General features: G+C 46.1%; 1 protein-coding gene across 1 annotated transcript in view; it reads right to left on the reverse strand.

Moving 5' to 3' along the window:
* Window positions 1-377: 377 nt before the first annotated feature.
* ATP11C (ATPase phospholipid transporting 11C (ATP11C blood group)) overlaps window positions 378-19,690 on the reverse strand; it is a 46,402-nt gene continuing 27,089 nt past the window's right edge. Inside the window, exons 16-29 of the mRNA XM_075720373.1 lie at window positions 19,044-19,117; window positions 18,240-18,343; window positions 17,469-17,650; window positions 16,646-16,909; window positions 16,121-16,295; window positions 15,322-15,424; window positions 14,106-14,251; window positions 13,666-13,725; window positions 12,488-12,615; window positions 9,795-9,930; window positions 7,918-7,983; window positions 6,973-7,076; window positions 5,421-5,574; window positions 378-654 (exon numbers count right to left, since the gene is read on the reverse strand). Coding sequence (XP_075576488.1) covers window positions 538-654; window positions 5,421-5,574; window positions 6,973-7,076; window positions 7,918-7,983; window positions 9,795-9,930; window positions 12,488-12,615; window positions 13,666-13,725; window positions 14,106-14,251; window positions 15,322-15,424; window positions 16,121-16,295; window positions 16,646-16,909; window positions 17,469-17,650; window positions 18,240-18,343; window positions 19,044-19,117 — 1,813 coding nt within the window. The 3' untranslated portion in view covers window positions 378-537. The remainder of the gene's footprint in view (window positions 655-5,420; window positions 5,575-6,972; window positions 7,077-7,917; window positions 7,984-9,794; window positions 9,931-12,487; window positions 12,616-13,665; window positions 13,726-14,105; window positions 14,252-15,321; window positions 15,425-16,120; window positions 16,296-16,645; window positions 16,910-17,468; window positions 17,651-18,239; window positions 18,344-19,043; window positions 19,118-19,690) is intronic.

Consider the following 19,690-nt stretch of genomic DNA (forward strand, 5'->3'; position numbering starts at 1 on the left):
GCTGGGAGGGGGCAGCCCCCCGCGGAGGGGGCGCAGCCCCAGCACCGGGCGGGATGCTTGCAGGGCTGCATCCGGCTTCTGCATGAAAGGAGCAGGCTTTCCCCAGCGCCTCCGGGGAGCCGGAGGGGGCTGTTATTGGGTGTAAAGTCTGTGCTATTTCTTTGGTCAGGCAGAGAAAGAGACTTCAGCAGCTCTCTGCTGCTCTCGGACAAATCTGCGGCAGGCAGAGGAAGCCCCCGTGTGAAACGGGGCTGGCATTGCTCTCTTGCACTCCGATTCGTGCTGTTTTACATGAATTTCTAAAGATGCTTTCTCAGCCTCCAATGACATAGAATTTGGTAGAATTTTTTTGGGGGGGTGAGGGGGGTGGGGAAGCTACAAGACCAAAGACAAACGGGTACCGTGGGGCCAATGCCCTGGCTACTGCTTTATCAGCACGGCTGCTTACTGTACTTGGTAATATTGAAGAGAACTGTCAGGTTAAAACCAGGGTTTTCTCCTACAGCATGACAATATGCAGTGTTTGTATGGAGCACTTTAAAGTATCCTGAGAGGATATCTTTCTGCCAAATTAGTAACAGCATCTTCAGTCTTCACATAACTGTTCTCTATGCGTTTGTACGAGACTAACATAGGCAGATCAAAGGGGCCAGTCTGCAAAAAATCAGAAGGAAAATGCACGTGTACCGCAATTGTTACATTCCCAAATTCATAAACCTTTTTCTGTGTTATTTTTAGAAAAAAAGACTTAGAATTTTATAGAAGAAGAAGGGTTAGACCATGATAAAAGTGCCAAATTTCATTCACAACCAGATCACAGGATGGTAAATCAATTTGCACAACCTGCAAAAGGCTGCACAAAGTCTAAAAGCGACATCTGCCTAGCTGTCCCCTGCTTTTCCCATTCTGCCCCAGTCCAGCCGCCTCCCGCACCAGTCTGCGGCAGTGGAGAGCACCACCTAACGTCTGCGGGGAAGGGACAGCCGCTCCGCTCGCCAGCGATGCCCGGGCAAGCAGAAACACGGATTTATGCCAGATACATTTGGAGCTCTGGCAAGCCTGGCTGTCAGACCTGCCATTCCAATTAAATGGATTTCTTTAGAAGCAGGTGTGGCTACAAAGGTTGGAGAGGTTTGCAGAAAATTTGCAGTTTTATGTTTGCAGCGGACACCACACAACTATGTAACACCTCACCTAGAGGTGAAATTGTGAATTCAAATAGGCACTTTTACTTTTTTATTCTGCTATAGGCTTACTACAATGTTTAAAATTGAGTAAAGTTGTAGTATGATGCTCTCTGTGTGTGTATACGCATACAGACACGGAGACATGCCTGCCGTACCGTCTGTTGACATACACAGACAAGTACACATGTTTAGTTTCAATCTATGCAGATGAATTAAAATATATTTATTTCTATCTGACAGAACAGCATGCACCCTAGAAAAAGGGATTTTGGTATCGTTCAGATGCAATACTGGAATCATTTTAATAGCTGAGATTTGAATACTTCATTGTAAATACATCAAGCGCCAGCTTTTATAACCAGTTAGTGCGATTCACTGACTGCATTCTCAGACTAAGTTGTCTGTTAATATTAGACTAAAATAGCAGGTATATTGAAAGATTTGTTCACATACTGCGAAATATTTCGGTTCAAGCTGCAAAATATTTCAGTTTGAGAAGATCTGTGCACATATGGGGTTCTGAAAAGGCTGGATAGGACAAGGTCCCCAAATTAAAATGCATCCCAAGCATTGCATCTCCATTCCACAAGGACAGGTGCCCCACACCGATAGTCAAGAGGATTACAAGAACCGGTTTAATTGATTTAGGGGGTTATATTTGGTTAATCAATGCCTTTTAAAACCATCCCAACTCCTTTGGACAGGGTACCTGTTACAACACATCAGACTCATCTGAGAACGTTCTTAAAAGAAGTGGTCTGACAGAAGGTCGGGCCGACAATGAATCAGGTACCCTCCTGCTCCTCTGCAACAGCGAGGTAAAAAGACTTACAGCACACGCAACGCTTGCCCTGCCTAATGGTCGAACAACATAACACACACACATACACACCCCTTTGTACAGCTAAGTCACATCATAAGGGATGAAGCGATACACGCTCCCTAAATACCACAGTGATTAATCCTGGCTGTGTTTTGCAGTGCAAGAGGCATGGAGGGTATTCCAAAGCTAGCCCTGCTTCCTGAAATGGTTAACTTCAGGCTCAGAGGTTTATGCTACAGGTGCTTTCAAGGGAAGAGGAAACCATCCTTAATCTCCACATAACCGGTATTTTTAAAATAGCGAGTAATACTGGAGATCTGCAGTGAAACCCAACGCTAGGGACATGTATTCAAGGGACTTTGCTGTGCGGTAGCCCCACCATCCCCGTGGTCAGCAAGTCCAAGACTATCCCTCATCGTGAGGGTTGAGCGCAGTGGTTTATTCACTTGTACAAAGAACAAGGGTAGCACTACCAAGTGCGATGGACTGGGCAAGATGGGCACTTGGGGAGCTCCTCCTAGATCAAACAAGCCTGAGCTGTTTGCCAAGTCGTCCGGAGGATGATCAAAATTGAGTCCACTTTGTCCCACGCTTTAGAGAAGTTTGTATCTAGTCCACAAACACAAAAAACTACAGCGGGGAAGGAGAGTGTAACCAGCATTGGCTGCGTCCACCTCACTCGGACATCCCGAGCATGACCAGCTCACCCACCTGAGGTGCAGGAGACCAAAGGGGAAGAGACAGATGAAATATTTAAGCAAAAGATTTAAATTAAAGCAAGGGGAGCGGGGGGGGGGGGCAGGGGGAAGCAGGGTTTTGCTGGGTGAGCAAATCTAAACATGGGTTTTCAGGAGTTAGACGTTAAAAGGAGGAAAAAAGCAGCAGAGCAAGCAACACATAGTGACTCAGAAAGAAAATCACCTTATTCACTCCAAGAAAAGCTGTGATTGCTGGAAGTTTGAGAAAGCATGAAGATAGTGGATGTTCCTGAGGAAGGAAGGCGCTTCGTTACCTAGTTCACAACAGCACAAAAGACAGAAAATTGCAGTACAAGAAAGAGAAAGGCAGAAACCAAGGAAAACACAAAAGCACCTTGCAGTTAAGAAAAAAAAAAAAAGCAAAACCCAAAACATTTCCACACAGAAAATTGAATAAAGACTGAGCAGAGCCAATGTGTTGTGTTATAGGGAACTCGGGGTGAAACCTGGTCCCATTGAGGTCAAGGGCAAACGCCCATGGACCTGGCCTCAGTCCATCCTCCCCTTCCAGAGGGACCCTCAGCTACCAAGTTGGGGGTTCAGGCACCTAAATAACATCCCTAATCTTGTTTTTCATTTAATGCTCTCCTTGGGAAACTGATGTTTATTTTTCTCCAATATTAAGGTCAGAGTTCTCAAAAAGGGTCTTGATTTGAAATCATCTACCTGGTCTCAGATACCTTTAAAAATCAGGTGACTGACTTCAGTGTCTGACTGCTGACACAGTCATCTAAAGCTGGTATCTGCTTCAGGCGTTTTATAAAGCTCTTGCTGAAAATGTACATTTAAATACAGCTCAGCCTGTGTTCAGTTTGGTATGCGCTTATAAAGAGACTTTTTTAGCTGACACTTATTTTGCTAAATGATTTCACAAGAGCCTTTTTTTAGCGTATATATGGCACTCTTGAAAGCAAGTATTACGTGAGGGAACGGATCTTCCGGCCATCAGCTGAAGGCAAAAATGGGTCACCCCTCAGGTGAGTTGAGCTGGGGCTTGGTAACCCCCAGGTCACTGTTCTTGAACTGTCCTATGTCCGCAGCTGAGAGCGACTCACTGCCAGCCTATTCAATAGGGGCACCAAGCTAGAAACTATTAAATCATACTTAACTGGAAGAAATTACATGGAGCCTCAAAGAATTCAACCATACTTCTCTTACCATCTCTATTGCTTTCAATTTTAATGGTTTGGGGGGGATTTTTGTCTTGCAGATACATGTTTTTCTTCACTGATACTGTGCCAAATTTGTACTTCAAATGTTAAGGGAGAAGAAAACCTTTACTACTTCATTGGATATATATGGGGCTTTTTTAATCAAGATAATCATAATTTTTAAATAAGGATCAAAGATAACAAGTTATCCCAGGTGAGGAAAGTGCATTGAAACCTCACGGGATACAAGAGCTTCAAGGAGAGAAGCCTGTTTTGAACCTCAGTATTTGGAAGGTCATCCCATGGTTTCCTGGGATGCGGTCAGACCAGCTGGGCTCCAGTGTCCCGGTACCGCGGTGCTGGTCCGGGGCACGGCTGGCAGGGCAGAAGCCACCTCTGCACGCTGCTACCTCTGCACTGGCCAAACCCTGTGGCTGCCCCGCTGGGCAGGGCGATGGCTGGCTCCAGCCACCTGCCAGGGAGCCACCCTGGCCAAACCCACGCTGCCAGCACCCGCTGGGTGTCAGCGGGGGCTGACCCCATGCCGGCAGCACTGTGCTGGCCAGCATCCCTTGTGCTGTGCTGGCCAGCGTCCCTTGGGCTGTGCTGGCCAGCGTCCCTTGGGCTGTGCCCTACGGCTGCCTAAGGACGTGCAAACCCGACAGCAAGAGGCCAGGGCCGGCTGGCAATACGCCGCGTGCTGACCCGAGGCAGGACTTTGCTGATGTTGCAGGGGGAAAGAGAAGGGCTGCAGGAGGGAGGGGAGGCGCAGGGAGCGGCGGAGGCACGGCCGGGGTGAGCAGGGGCTGACCGGGGGGACAGTGGGTGCTGCGGGGACGTTCAGCACCTCTGGGCAAGCAGAGCACGAGGGGCAGGGGTGGTCTCGGCATGGTGCGAGTCGTGAGCCCGGCAGTGCTGGCATTCACCATTTGCAGGAGTGACAAAGAAAACTTTGAGGAGATGGTTTACACTCCTAAAACGAGCTCTCCTCCTCAGCTGCGGAGGAAAGCTGTTAAGAAACCAGACCACTTTCGAGGAGAGCTAGACACCGCAGGCTAACGCCACGGTATGAGCCCTTGGTTATTAAGGGCAGTGGGCAGATGTGACAAGACCTGACCCTGCTCCCCCTGCACCAGCACCTGAGGACATACCCAAGAGGAACATAAAAACAAGTAGCTTTTTTTCAGGACACAGTATGGTGAGTCTGACGATCAGTTCAGGTTAGAAAAGGGTTACTGTACTTTTATAAGAGACAGCAGGTTTCCATCCAGTGAAGGCAACTAAGGAAAGGCATGGATTGAATCTCTCCTCACTACAGATCTAGGCAGTATTTTTAGATGAGCTTCTTGACATTTCTGGCATGTGAAAGAGCAAGACAAGACTCTAGAAAGCCCTCCTCAAGACACAAGTGGTACACAGTATCATTACGGGTTCATCTGGTGCTTGAGAGTAAGAGAGGTCTTCCTAAAAATACTGTGCGATACAGCATCTTGTTCCTTACCTGATGATTTTTTTCTTTTATATTTTTTAAAACTATTAGAAGAATTTCTGGGAAAAGGCTGATAAAGATCAGGAGGATTATTGCCAGCCATGTGGAAACAGAAGTCAGCATATGGGCAAATACAAAATACATTCTTTGCTGCTTCAAGAAAGGCCTGAAAAAGAAAGGACACAAATAAGTTCTGGTTAACACGAATTTCCCAAGAAGGTTAGAATCAAAAGCAGATTCAGATCAGACTATTAGCAGTAACCCTCCCTTTCAGATGGAGATAGAAGCAGCCTGCACAGAAACGCACTGTCCATCCTTCTCCCAGCACGTCCCCTGCCCTCGGCTGCGCTAGCTCTGGAGGACTGTCCTGTCACCTTGCATGATGTATTTTGCATCTTCCACATCTGCTGCATTTCGGGTGGGGAGGGGTTTGAATACTGCTGCTACCACTGAAAGATAAATTATTCACCTTACCAAAAACCAGCTCATTTTATTTGAACTTTGGACTTTGCTATAGCTTCTGCTTTGCTTTTGATGGTGGAAATCCAGAGACTCTCGGTCCCGATAGGTTAGTTGCCTCTTCCTCTCTCCCTTGATGATGGAGGGGAACCGACAGATGCTTGCAAAAAATGCCTCATAAATAACTGATGACAAGGATCCCAAAGCAGCTGTTGCTTAGCATTAACCCAAAAATATCGAGCTGTGCAAGTTAAACACACCAGTAGAAAACTCACATATTTCAGCATAGAGATCTGGCTAGATCGCAGATCTGAATCTATTGGTTAGGAATGCTGAAGAGTTAAACAAACCCTGTGACCCCCAATTAAAATATTTAAATCAGTTCCACATCCTTGTGAGCAGGCTGCTGGGTCAAGGATCTAGCCAATAACCTGTGGCACTAGCCCACGGGAAAGCAAAGGTGTAAAATGGGAGATGCTGTCTATTGTGGATGTCAACATGAATGTCTACTCCAGCAGAGGAAACAGAAAACTAGTAATATTTGTAATGTACTATTGCTTGCCTGCTTTTGCAAGACATTAAGGCTAAAATCCTGGTCGCACTCAAATCAATGAGAATTTCTCCTCCTACTCAGATTCAGGTTTTCAGCAGCAGGATCTGCGCTTTCTCCTGCTTATTTCTCCCCCTTAAGCTGCCCCAGAGTCCCGGGTCCTCTTGGTCTGCCTCATCTTTTCTTTCCTTCCCTATCACTCGGTTTCTTTCCACCATCAATTTTTCCTTTCTTCCCCATCCACATGCACAAACAGATCCTGAAATATTTACCCTGGAACCTCCCAGTGAAGACAAGGGCTTCAGCACCAGAAGTGCTCCCGTGGGCAGAAAAGCAAACCACCTCTTGCCAAAGCCAAGCACCTGGATGGCGACCAGGGTGTTGTGTGCTTTTAGGCTATCTCTTGGGTAGAGAAAGGAGCATGGTTGCAGACACCCTGCCCTCCATAAATCTCTGGATAGCCCAACCGAGGGGATGCCGCAACCACATGCCCCCCAAAGCCAGCGCTGGGCATTCCCCTAAGAAAGCACCATGGAAAGAAGAAAAGATACTTGCCAAATGACTCCTCCCCAAAAGAATGAGAAAAACACATAGAAGGCAAGGGAGCCCCAAATCACAAAGTGGTTCATCCACGTCCAGAATCGGGTATCTAACGCTAGCTGTGTGGAAAAAAAAAAAAAAAAAAGACAGACCAGGCATTAGATGCAGAGTGTACTTGATTGTATTTATATGAAATTTCAGACTGCTTTCACAGTAAGCTTGAAGGTTCCCTAAACAGCTACTTCTCTGCATATGTGCACCAGAGAAAATATTTTTGGTATCTACAGATTGGCACAACATCAATAGAGAAACAGCATGTTTCTAATTGTAACTGACACTTTTTAATAGAATAAATTTGATGCAACCTCTGATGCTACAGGAAAGAAATGTCTAAAGGTTACAGGGACTGTAATTGCCTCCTGCCACCACCTGCTGTCCCAAACCAAACATAAAACACCTTTTGTAAGGTCTTATGCAAACTGTTTGTTCTGGAAAGGTCCATGAAACAAAGCAGATTTGCTATTATTATTTGATAGATGTGCTTTTGTGATCCCTTCAGTGCTTAGCGGTGTCTGAAACAAGGTGGACAAACTCAAGTTCTCTATTGTTCCTCTCCTCTTGCTGGAACTGAACACCAAGGGGTGAAAGTGTGGGGGAAAAGTCAACCATAACCAGCTGGAGTCCTCAGAAGAGGGCAAAAAATACAAAAATAGTTTAACCAAAACATAAACACTTATAGACCAGCACAATCCAGGAATACAGACCACAGAGTACACAAAGGACAGTGGTCAATAACCAAGTTCTGCCTCTATAGAAAAAGAGAAGATTTAAGTGTGGTGTGAAACATATTCATAGAGACTTCACCTTCAACATGTTTACTGCACAATTTTATAGCACATACACATGCATTGGAAAATGACTGCAAAAGGAAGTGACTGAAAAAGGAAGGGAGATCCTAACCTTCAGAGTGACGGTGAACACCAGCACGGTGAAAACAATCGTCCCAAAGGTCCAATTCCCAAAAACCTGAAAAACACGTTACATTGCCACAGGCGTCTCGGTCCATCTCCTTGGAGAGGCACAGAAACGATGATGAGGACAGGGGTGCAAGCAGGGACCGGAGAGGAAGGACGGGATGGAGCAACGGCTACGGGGGATTGATGCTCGACTCGCCGCCCGCTACGCTACCCTGTGCCATGCAGTGCCACACGGACGGGTGACCAGAGTTGGGACGGTGACAGGTACAACCTCCTACTAACAGCAATGTCGATCGAGGATACAAGTCATCGGACCACCTGTATTTCATGGTTTCTTGGTAATTTACTCAGTCTCTGCTTTCTCGCAACACCTCTGCTCATCGTCTCGCTTTAGTCCCATTTGCAGAACGCACCAATGGGTATTTTTCCATCTGGTTTGGTTTGCGGATACTAGTGACTACGCACAACAAAGAAAAGCGGATACTGTATATAAATCCAAATGATGGCAATGAATGGGAGGGATGCTTACCAAAGGCTGTCAAGATCTGAATGCATACATTAAAACAGAAAGTGAAATGTAAAAGTTTTCAAAAAATGCAAAAAAATTAAAGTCAATAGGAACGAAAAAGGAGTCAATCAAACATACATGGATATTATGAACAATTGCTGGTAGCAGTTCTTACAGGCATAAGTGTTTACAAAACAGGACATAACCACAGATCTTATTTTAGTGCCACATAGACTTGACCTCTCAAGGCATTTGCAGAACATATCAGTGCTTCATGTTTTTTTTCAAATACAACCAGAATGGCTATAAATACAGAAGAGCACTGAATCTACAATACAGGGACTGACTACTTACAGCTGGGGACATAAGTGTCGACATCAATGCAATGTATGCATATACATACATAAATTTCATCAGCTTTTCTCCAAGTGTTAGCTGCTAAAAAAAGCTAACTTATTTTCAAGGGTCACGAGTGATGGGGCAAAGTTTTCCATCAGCTGAGACCTGATAACATGCTGCATACCCCCTTGGGGAAAGGGTCCTGAAACAGTCCAGGCCACCATGCATGGCAGCTGCACTGCACTAATGCTTTGCTCTGTACTCAGTTAACCAGCAAAAAGAAGAAAAAAAGAAAAAAAAAATTTCAATCTTTTCCCCCCGCTTCCCCTTTCTGCGCAAGTTAACCCGGAGCAGCTCCCACACCTCGCTCGCGTGGCAAAGCAAGCACTTGTCCCGACACAAGAGGCATGAGCAAGCAGACAGCAGGGTGAGGAGCAGCAGCCTGCTCGTTCTGACAGCGGTGCTAACTTACGCTGGCTTCGAAACGGTAGCAAAACCCCAGCACCAGCCGTCCCCATTGCAAAGGGAGGAGGGCGGCTGAAATCACGCCCCAGAGCCGGCGCAGCACACTAGCAGCCCTGTACCATGTCTGCACTGACAGGCAGCATCTTATCGAGGTGGGATAATTCAGTCGCTCATCACCAGCCAAACATGTGCCAAATTTCACATGGCACGCTGGTGGGAAGGACGGACACTGCTCCCACCCTTGGCCAACGCCTGGGACCCTGCCGAGAGCACTGCGCAAAGCTTGCCCGGTTGGAATAAAGCTGTGCTTAAGACTAGTTATTTTACCTAGTGAGTATAACCAGCTCTGCCCTGTTTCCATGGCAATTTGAAAAATGTTTCATTTCAAGCATTTGCTGCAAAATAACACAGTAAGCAAGGCTACACCGTCGGACAAGACTCAAGACACACCGCACAGATTAAGCGTGTAGATATTCCCTGCCAGGTGTATAAAAGAGGTAGTGCACAGAAGAAACACTCATCTTTCTCCTTTTTTTTGGTAGCATTACCTTTCCATTATCTTCCAACGATGAATTTTGAAAAAGAAAGTAAACCCCAAAGAAAAACACGAGTCCCTCAAAGGCACCCAAAAAGGTCCAGTACAGGAATGGCTTCCACTGCAGCATTGCATTATCTGACACCTTCCTGCCAAGAGACAGAGGAACAAGAACATCACTGTCACGTTCAGGATGCGCCGCAAAGCCCCCTGCAGCCAGGTGATCAGTGGGCTTTGGAGCAAGCCCTTACTGTAGGAGACAAGGAGGTAAAACACATAAATATCTGCCAGCGTACAGGATATAAACAGCATTTGCCATATACAGCTGCTAGTCATGAGAAATCAGACGAGGTTCAGCATACTAATTTGTTTTGTCCTTCTCCTCTAGGTAACTTGGATTAAAATCCAAGCCAGCCCAAAGCAAACAGCTGTAATGCCGTCCTGAGCCTCTCCCACAGCCCCGGCACTGCCCACGCTATCTAACATTAACTGCTGAATTTTAAAACCAGGGCGATGCTAAAGAAGAGCCGTACGGGATGCAGCAGATCTGTGGTGCGTTTCCTCCTCTCTGTTGAATGCATGAACTCCCTCTTTGAGCAAAGCTCTGCAAGTCCTGTTTCTGGAAGTGGTGTTTTTCTGCACAGGCTGAAAATAACCTCCTGAATCGTATGGTGGGTGTTTTTAACATGGGGGTTGTAGCAAGAGGCTCTTGGCTGAATATAGGATGAGATCTGGCACAGAGGCAGCAGCAGCAAATGGATGCGCTATGGGCAGAGCTCTGCAGGGACTGCAGGCGAAGCCCAGGGAGAGGAGAGCGGCTGTCAGGGTAGCAAGGAGTTAAAAAAAAAGTTTCCTGCATCATCTTTTCAGATTACTTTCTTTAAAATTTGAAGATTGATGAGGGATAAAAGCATGTTTATGACAAAACCAAAAATCCCCATTCTTTTCTCATTTTTCTTCCTAACTACTAAAGCAATACATCCATTTTCAGCAGGATGCACCTTGCAAACTGGTGTGATGCTGGGCTCCCATAATTGCCATTTCTAAAACAAAACCCTAATGAATCCTATGCACAATGTTGCAGTGGCAATGCTCTAACATACTGCAATTTGCATATGAGTAAGGAGCACGGATAAACCAGACTGTAAGTGGGTTTTATTGCAAGGAGAGAAAATACAACCAACTTCCTCACTGTGAGCTCCGTTTTGCATTCACATTTATGTCCTGCAGCACTCATCGTAAACAGGCTTTTTACAGCGCCTCAGACTAGAGATCTGCACTGCAGCAACTCAGCACTTCATACAGCAGAGGCACAGCAGTCCTTCTGCATTCAGCAGCACATGCACAGTCATGAATATTCAAACTAAAACTATCTGCCTGCACAATTCATCTGTTTTCCCTCAATGGACAGACCCCAGAGATCAGGCAGCCCACCAGGCGAACGCACAGGGGCCTGCTGTTATTGGCCTATGCCGCACAATATTCAATTACCAATTTATTTAAAGATACATGCGGTGGCATTTTGCCATACAAGTGGAGGAACACAGAGGTCTAATCAATCATGGATCCGAGTACTTCAGAAGCACCCAAGCCCCCTTCCCAGTGCCCTTATTGCATTTGCTGATTTTTCTATACCTGAAGATACTGCGTGAAAGTTGCTTTAGGTACCTGCTAATTCCCTTTGTGGTCCCTGCAAAGGCATCGCTCTTGGCTTGAGCATGGCCTTGCCGCACATAGCTCCTCCATGGCTGAGGAGCATCGTATGATGGTGACAGGGCTTGCACAGGGCACCAGCCAGAGCAGCCCCGGCCTCGTCTCTCTCCACAGGGGTGAGATCAGCTCTGAGCTTACTGCCAGGCAAGGGAATTAGCAACAGCGATGCATGAACAGGGGCTTCCTCAGAAAAGCAACTTCCTTAGCCCTTGCTGAAGGGCTGCACCCAAGCACATGTGCATGGGCGGGGGGAAAATGGGAAGCATCTCTGTTTCCGTGGGAGGCTGGAGCCCCCAACCAAAGAAGGTGCAACCAAAGAAGGAGAGAAAGCAACCAGCAAAGCAGGGAAAGGCAGCCTCCTCTTAAACTGGGCTTTCCATGGGCAACATGGCAGAAAACTCTGAGTGCGTGGATTGAAGAGCAGAGTTCCCCAGTAATAGGCTCTGATATGGGGATTTAGCCTGTGGAGGGGAAGCCTGGGGGAGGATATCTATTTAGACCAGCTGAGAGACTACCTGCCTGAGCTGGGCTTCAGGAACATTCATCTTTCTGAGAATGAATGGATCCTTTTTTTCTCCTGAAAGCTAGATCTCCCTTCCATCCATTACATGCTCTATCACGTGCTTGGCTCACGCTGCCTGGCTCAAAGCTAATGTGAATGAATGGTCTGGCCACACTCACTGCTCGATTTTTCTTACGGATGAAGAATTCCACCTACAGTTTATTTTTGTATAGATACACAGCAGTGCAATTTGCTAGACCAGATTCTGTTAGGGAGCATAAGTAAGTAGAAATAGGCAGTAAACAGGACACTGCTCAGCTCTAACGCAGAAGCAGCAGAGCCAGCAGGGACAGAAACAGCCTTTTCTGCAGTTAGTGGCAAGCCCATCACCAATGCGGGACAGGCACACCTGCTTACACTCCTGCACCAACAAAACTTAAACCGTGGTTAACCAAGTTGTGCCAAGGCTTACCCGGTCCAGCACTACTTACACATACAGCTGTGGATCCGAGGTCAGCGTGTCGATGTTGATATGCTGCTCCAGGAGGCTGTAAGCCAGGATAGGTAGTGATGTGAAGCAGATGTTGTACATGGTAAGATAAGCAGCATCATACAGTGGCTTGAAAGAGGAAGAAAGGGTAAAATGAGATACAGAAATTCCACTTTAAAAGTCTCCCCACAAAGAGATTAAAAATTTCCAGCCCTTGCCTCTGTACATACCCTACAGATTCATCCCCTTGTCATAGCCACCCAGGACAGTTTCATTTGATAAGGGTCATGCTCTGTGCAATGCCAGGCAGGCCAAGGCACCTGCAGGCTGTGTGGCTGGGACCCCGCTCCCACCGCTGGGAAGTTTTGTAGCTGGCTGGTCTCATCTCCAGCTCATTCTCCAGAAAAACACGATTAAACAGCCCTTATCATAGCTTTTCTGTAGCTGTTCTTGTGCTGCTGTTTCTATTCATATACTTGATGTCTCCTGTGACTCTCTGAAGATTAGACTGATTTAGAGGAGCTATGGCTGCTTTTTTTTTTTTTAAAAAAAAGTGGTTCTGCCGAGACAAGCAGAGAATTATGTCCTATCATTTACTCTTCCTTACCATTATTTTTGAGCCCAAATAGACACAAAAACCCATAACTTGACACACAAGCCAAGTCTCCAAGCACGTCAGCCCACCCGCCACACGGATCTGTCCTTCTGACGCTCACTTGGACTAAACAAGGCTCTGATGACACTCATGATGTGTCTTTTTTTAAAGGCTGTCATAAGAGAACAAACTGTTCTTCCTTTTGAGAGATACCTTTAATGCAGGGAAATGCAGCAGAGGAGAAAAGAACAGGAAGGTTTTGAATATTTTTCCTCTTAAGAGTAGAAGTAGCAAAATCAGGTGCTGACAAACCAGCTAAACGCCTCTCTCGTTACTTTAGGAAGGTGTCCATCTATGTTTATGGGTGGTGGATGAGAAAAGAAAGCAAGCAGATTTCTTTCTTTTCAGTTATGGGTCTCAAAAATATTATGCTGCAGATACGGTGCTGAACAAGGTCAGTTCCTACTGTCCTCTGAAGTGAGGTGAGAAAGGGACAGGACACCAAAAGCCAAGTCTCTGCCAGGAAGCCTCATTGTGCCTCTTGTTTTTTATCCTGGCTTTATAGACATGTTACTGGAAGTTACCTGCTGTGAGAATCCACAGAAGAACTGGTATAAAAACTGCGGTAAAATGAAGCAAAGGTTCTAGGGAAACAAAAGGCAAATGGTTAGCAGGGAAGCGCTTCACTTCTCAATCTAAATCCAAATAATTTTTCCTGTTATCAGACATTAGTGTCTGATATTACCATATCAGACAAGTTAGGGCATTGCTTTCTACCAAGAACAAAACTAATCCAATGAGCAGTTAGTATCTGCAGAAGACACTGGAAGAAAGTCATGCCCACATTCCCCTCTAAGCACTGCTTTCAATTGACAGGCACACAGCAGAGACACAGCCTGTTCCAGGGAAGGAAAACAGAGCTACAGAATATCTTATACATTTTTTTTCCTGTTTACTATTTTTTTTCTATTGTCAAAGAAACCCATAGTATAAACAAAGAAATAAGCTGCACACGCATCCTTACCTTATAGAAGAAATACTGTACAAGGTGTGCTATTCTCACATAATATAAATGCCCATGTGCTAGTAGCAATTTTCTTAAGTGTTTAAACTTTGGCACAGCATAGTCGCTGTTTCTGGAGGCCTGCCGTCCTTCTTTGCCTTTTATACCTGGAGACAGAAGTGTGGCAAGGGGTTAATCCATAAGGGACTGAAATTTGGACCGATGCTACCCACTAGGTCTGTTCACACCACTCATGTCTCAAGGCACGATGAAGGCCATATTTCCTGCTCGAGTGCCCCTGGAGAGCAAAACACTAACGTGCTGCAAGACTCGGCAGACCTGCCTCTGGAGTTTTTAAGCTATATTTAGGTTGCTGTCTGAGTTCCCATGTAAGAGAGCGTGGTGAAGAGTATCTAAGCAAACCTGATAAAAGATAAGGAATTGGTTTCCCCACGGGCTTGCCCGCATCTAACACAGCCTAGTTATTTCATTGCAGACGCTCAGCCTCCCAAGAATCCCTGCAGAGCAGAGCTCAGGAAAGACAGTTTTGTTCACTCAGAAGCCACAACCAAATGAACTGCACTGGGACCCCATTCATTAGAGGGCACCACAGCATTTCCAACAGCCCCAAATAAAGAGGCTGCCCTTTCTCTTCCATCGACCTTTCTTTAGCAGTATTAAAAAAATCTCCAGTGTTTCCTGTATCTCTGACACCAATCTGTAGAAAGCAGGATAATTTCCAGCCTGATGTCAGTCGTATGGACAGGGCAGATGCAACATAACTGAGCATCAGCCCTCGGGAAACACATGCGGGTCCCCAGTGTTGAGTTACCAGCAGCTGTAACCAGTTAGCCCTAATAAAGTCTGGTATTTTCATTGCACTGCCTTTGCAACAACTGCCAGTAATCATGTATCAGTTTGCTACTTGTGCCTTTTTTTTTCCTAGCCAGCAAGCAACCTTTGCCACCTTGAATTTGGCCACAGTTTTTGAACACAATCTGCAGTTTATCACTGATAAAGAGAGTGGTACTATCAAAGGTGAGCAGTATATGATGATCCCAAGCATTTAACTGGAGTCAAACCCTGGCTCCAAAGAAAGCAACAGGAGACTTTCTGCATTTTTCAGTGGGATCAGTTTAGCCATGTGCAGTCAGAAATACTGACTGCACCTCAACAGAGAACCCCAGCAACAGCAGACAGGTCTTAGGTGTCAGATGGGTGTTACCAGGAGTCTTACCTATTCCAACATGTGCTTCCAAAATCATACTAACATCATTTGCACCATCCCCTATGGAGAGCGTTATCGGGCTCCCTTTTGTGTTCTTCACCATTCGCACAATCTAAAAGATTTCCAAAAAGGATAGCAGCAGAAACCAAAAATTCAGTTAAAAAGCCTCCAGAGACACCCCACACTCCCCCGCTTGCAACAGCCCCCCAGGACAAGCAACCAGGCTTCTGCAGCAGCAAAACAACACCTGGAGAGTTCAGATTAATAAAGCCCCTCGTTAGTTCCTTCCCAGTCACCAACCAGAGCAAAAGCCAAGATCCAGCTGCACAAGGCTGAAGGACAGCATTGAAAAACAAATCCCAGGCAGCAGCATCCTGCCCTTCCCTTCTCCCAGACCCTGCTCTCCCAAAGATGGGACCTCTCACATGTTTCAAGGGGCAGGAAACCCTCCTGTGGAAGAGGGACAGAAACATGCCTCTTATCAGGCTTGGATACCATCAGCTGGCGTGAGGAAGTCACAGACTCCACTTGACAAATTTGGAAAGGAAAAAAGAACAAACAGGAGGTTTTGTTTATTTCTAATTGGCTCAGGCTTGTGGCTTCCTGTGAGCATATTGAACAAAGGTTTTACATTCAGATTTGCAAGACTGGTGTGTTTCCATCACACCCTGAAGCTCAGACAAGGCTTACACATAGCCTGGAGAAGTCCTAACTGATTAGGACAACCAGGTCAAGTCCCAGCCGATGGATTAAAGTGCATCACATCACCTAATGATGTGCTTCAGATGGTTAAAGGTTGAGTAAATACCTGTGCTTTCTGCAAAGGAGCCATCCGGCAGCAGAGGACTGCAGTACACTTCAAGCAGATTTGTAGAAATATGTTTTTGTAATTACTAGAACTGGAGTCCTGAGAAGGGTTGAGTATCAGCGACAGCGTTGAGCCATCTATAATCAGGCCGTATTCTTGACTCAACGTCCAGCTTCTGCAACACAATGAGGAACATGTCTGAAAGAAAATCTGATTTTAAGAAGTCAACCTAGCTGCTTATATCATCTTAGTGGAAAAGAAATTGCTTTTGTATTAACCTTCTTCCCATCCCTTTTGTGGAGCTTAGCAATCTTAAAAAGCTTGGATTTAACACACGCCCTTCCCTAAGAGAACTGTGTAATTAAGTTCAAAACCAACTAATACAGAGATGATGAGCAAAGCAAAGGAGACAGCTGCAGTGTCTGCGAGTAGCCAGTCCCCAGGGCCACAACACGGTCCTATTTTTCTATAAAGTTTGCATCCGCATCCCCAATGCGCATGAGCTGGGTCCTCTTGCTCACTTACCTCTTCAGGCCTCCCCGGTTTTTGGGAACGTCCTGAATCAGCTTTTTATGGTATTCCAGCAGCAGCTCATGGAGCCGATCCTCCTTTCTTTCGCTCTCGCCCACCGTTTTCGCCGTCAGCTCCAGCAGCTCGGTGCTGGTCTGGAAGAGCCTGCAGGCGTAGCAGGCGGATTTGGCAGTTTCCATCTTGTCTCCCGTCAGCACCCAAACCTTCATGCCAGCTGCATGCAGAGCTTCGATCGTCTCTGCTGACTGCTCCTGCAGCCTGCAAGCAGAAGCAAAACATCACTCCTCAGGCTGGCCCACACTTAATCCATATAACCCTTATTTGGCAGGTAGGAATTACCAGCTCCAGAGAAGTTAATTGATTTTCCCCATGCTGGAGAGACCACTGCCACAGGAATAAGGATTAGAAGTCAGCAATCCCAAATTTTGATTTGCAGGGAAAAAAAAAAAAGTCACTGCTTTATACTGTGAGACCTAAGAGTCAAGACTAAGAGTTTAATTTACACATGCAGTTACTGTAACTGCATGCGAAACTGAATTTGTTTTGATGTGCAAATTACTGCTGCATGCTTAATTCACTCTCTAGAAGTGTGAGTACTTCTGTAGTTTCATTAATAAATCCTAATTCCTACTACACTGGCCAATTTTAGCAACTAGGGCACTGTGTAATGGGTCGTGCCACAGAGTAATTAATTGCCCTGGACACTTCCAGCATCTGCCTGGCTGCTCAGTTCCACCACAGCGCGTCAGGGCCACGACGCAACGTCGGGGAGAAACTGCAGGTACCGCAGTGTCAGTGGTGGTGGTCACCTCTTTACCTGTCTTCTACGGCAGTAGCCCCAATCAAGTGCATGTCTGCTTCTGTGTCTTCAAAAACCTTTGCCATCTTTTCCTCCCTGTCCTGCAGAGCCATCTTAGCTTCATTAATTTGTCTGTCAATTTTGTCGTACTCCTTCTGAGTTAGTTCTTTGAATGCCACGCAAAGCGTTCGGTAGCCATCCTGGTAGGGGGAGGGAAAGAAAATAAAGTGGACAAGTGCCCTAAAACTAGATTTCCTACAGCTCCTCACTTTAGGGCTAGTGTTTTTCTCCACCATCACTGCTTTCTGTCAATGACAATTTGTTGGCTTGAGTCAAAAGACCCATTTCTCTGTGTTTATACTAACTTCTTCCCACCAGAATAACTGTGGTTATGCTTATTATGTGCATGTAATACGGCAGAGAGAAACTAAGAGAGAAGGACCAGAGCAGAGAGCATGCAACCAGCAGGGAGAGCTGGGACTGGCTGTCCCCAAGCCAGGGACCAGGCATTTCTCCCACCGGAGAAAACAGCCTGCTATTGTTATTTCTATTTTGAACTTGCTTGGGAGATGCTCAGACACAACTGTGATGGAGACCATATAAGTATATCAAAAGTCAAATAAACATTGGAAGCCAAAGAAACAGAAAAGGAAAGAAGCCTGGCTTCAAAACAATGTGAAGTGACACTCAGATTTTCAACGCTTCCCTCCAAAGCAAGGTCGCATCCCTATTTTTGGAATAAGGCTTTCCTGACCCCAGGAGCCAGCCAAATTCCAGACGCGTGCTCACCATAGCGTTGCGGTCCACGTGGACTTTCGTTTGTTGGATTTCTTCTTGCTGCACCCTTGGAAAAATAGAGGAGTCTGCTCCTTTACAGAAGAGAAGCAACTTTCCTAAAAGCAATATAAATAGTTTATAGCATTCACAAGCCACATAAAGACTTTAACAGATTCAACAGCCAGCAAATGATGCAGAGGGAGAAAATCTGGCAGGACTAAAGGAGGCACTGCTAGAAGCCTGGTTGCCTACCAAAAGTGGCCTTGCAATAACCTGTGCAAAACCTTGTTTGACCTCAGCTGCGATATAGGGTATCCCTACCTGCCCCTGAGCAAACTTTCTGCAACAAGCTGGACAAAGCAATTTTTTTTTTCCTATTTAGAAACCTTGGCAACCTTTTGGAGGAGAGTAAAACCAGCATCCCATACCTCACGGGACTAACATTTGAGAAGGATGGTGACCTCTGAATTTTTGTCTGCTATCCCCATGAAAACCCAGCCCCGCTCAGGGGAAGGTCACAGATTTCCCTCTGTAGTTGTACCTCCAGGCTGGAACAAGGCAAGCAGGGAGCTCTCCGTGGGTCATTGTCTCCATCCCTTTCCCCTCCTTTTACCTGCTGCTGGCCCCCAATGGCTGCTATGGAGAAAATTAACTCTATCCAACCAGACCCAGTACAGAATTTAATTAGACCAGCCTAGAAAAGCTAACAGCTTAGCCTCTCTGAGTTACAGCGCATGGCATTATGCACACTCAGTACAGGAATAAAGAGGATGTGTTTTATACTCGTGTACGTCCAGAAATGTGTTTTAACTGTACCTGTGGTGGTTCTCACAATGACACTCATACGACGACGGACAGGATCGAAGTTCAACACATGGAGAAGCTGGTACCTTAGGAAAAAAAAAAAAAAAAGAACAGAGCTTAGACTCAGTAAAAGAAAAATAACTGTTTAAGACAGAAAATCACTAACAACGAGCTGCAGAAATCAATACATCCTACAAGTCGCAACACCCACTGGGCAATGTACTTTTTACAGCTACTGCACAAGAAAATGGAGTAAAAAACACTCCAGTGCTGCTTTGAGCATGGGGCCGAGGGTGTGGGCGCACACACGAGACCTCCCACCAGACAGCAAAGCTTTGGGTTACAGCTTGTGACTGTGCTCCCCTCACTGCCCACCCGTGCACCGAGCCCCCAGGCTGGGCAGCGGCTCAGCAGGCAGTGACATCGGCTCTGGCATTTAAATAAGAAGTTTCCCCATAAGGGGAATAAGAAGCAAAACTTGCTTGTGAAGGCAAGCTCTTGGGGAGTGCTGGGATTAAGATTCTCAGGCATCCCACGAGCTGTTAGCGCAGTGTAAAATCTAATTATTTTCAGCCTGGGAAGGGAAAAAGTTACAGGGAAGGGAGCCATATCACACAATTTAGGCTTAGACTATCCCGCTGCGAGGCCCAGCCGCTGTC

Source organism: Pelecanus crispus, chromosome 13 (assembly GCF_030463565.1).
Source record: "Pelecanus crispus isolate bPelCri1 chromosome 13, bPelCri1.pri, whole genome shotgun sequence".
Classification (NCBI taxonomy): Eukaryota; Metazoa; Chordata; class Aves; order Pelecaniformes; family Pelecanidae; genus Pelecanus; species Pelecanus crispus.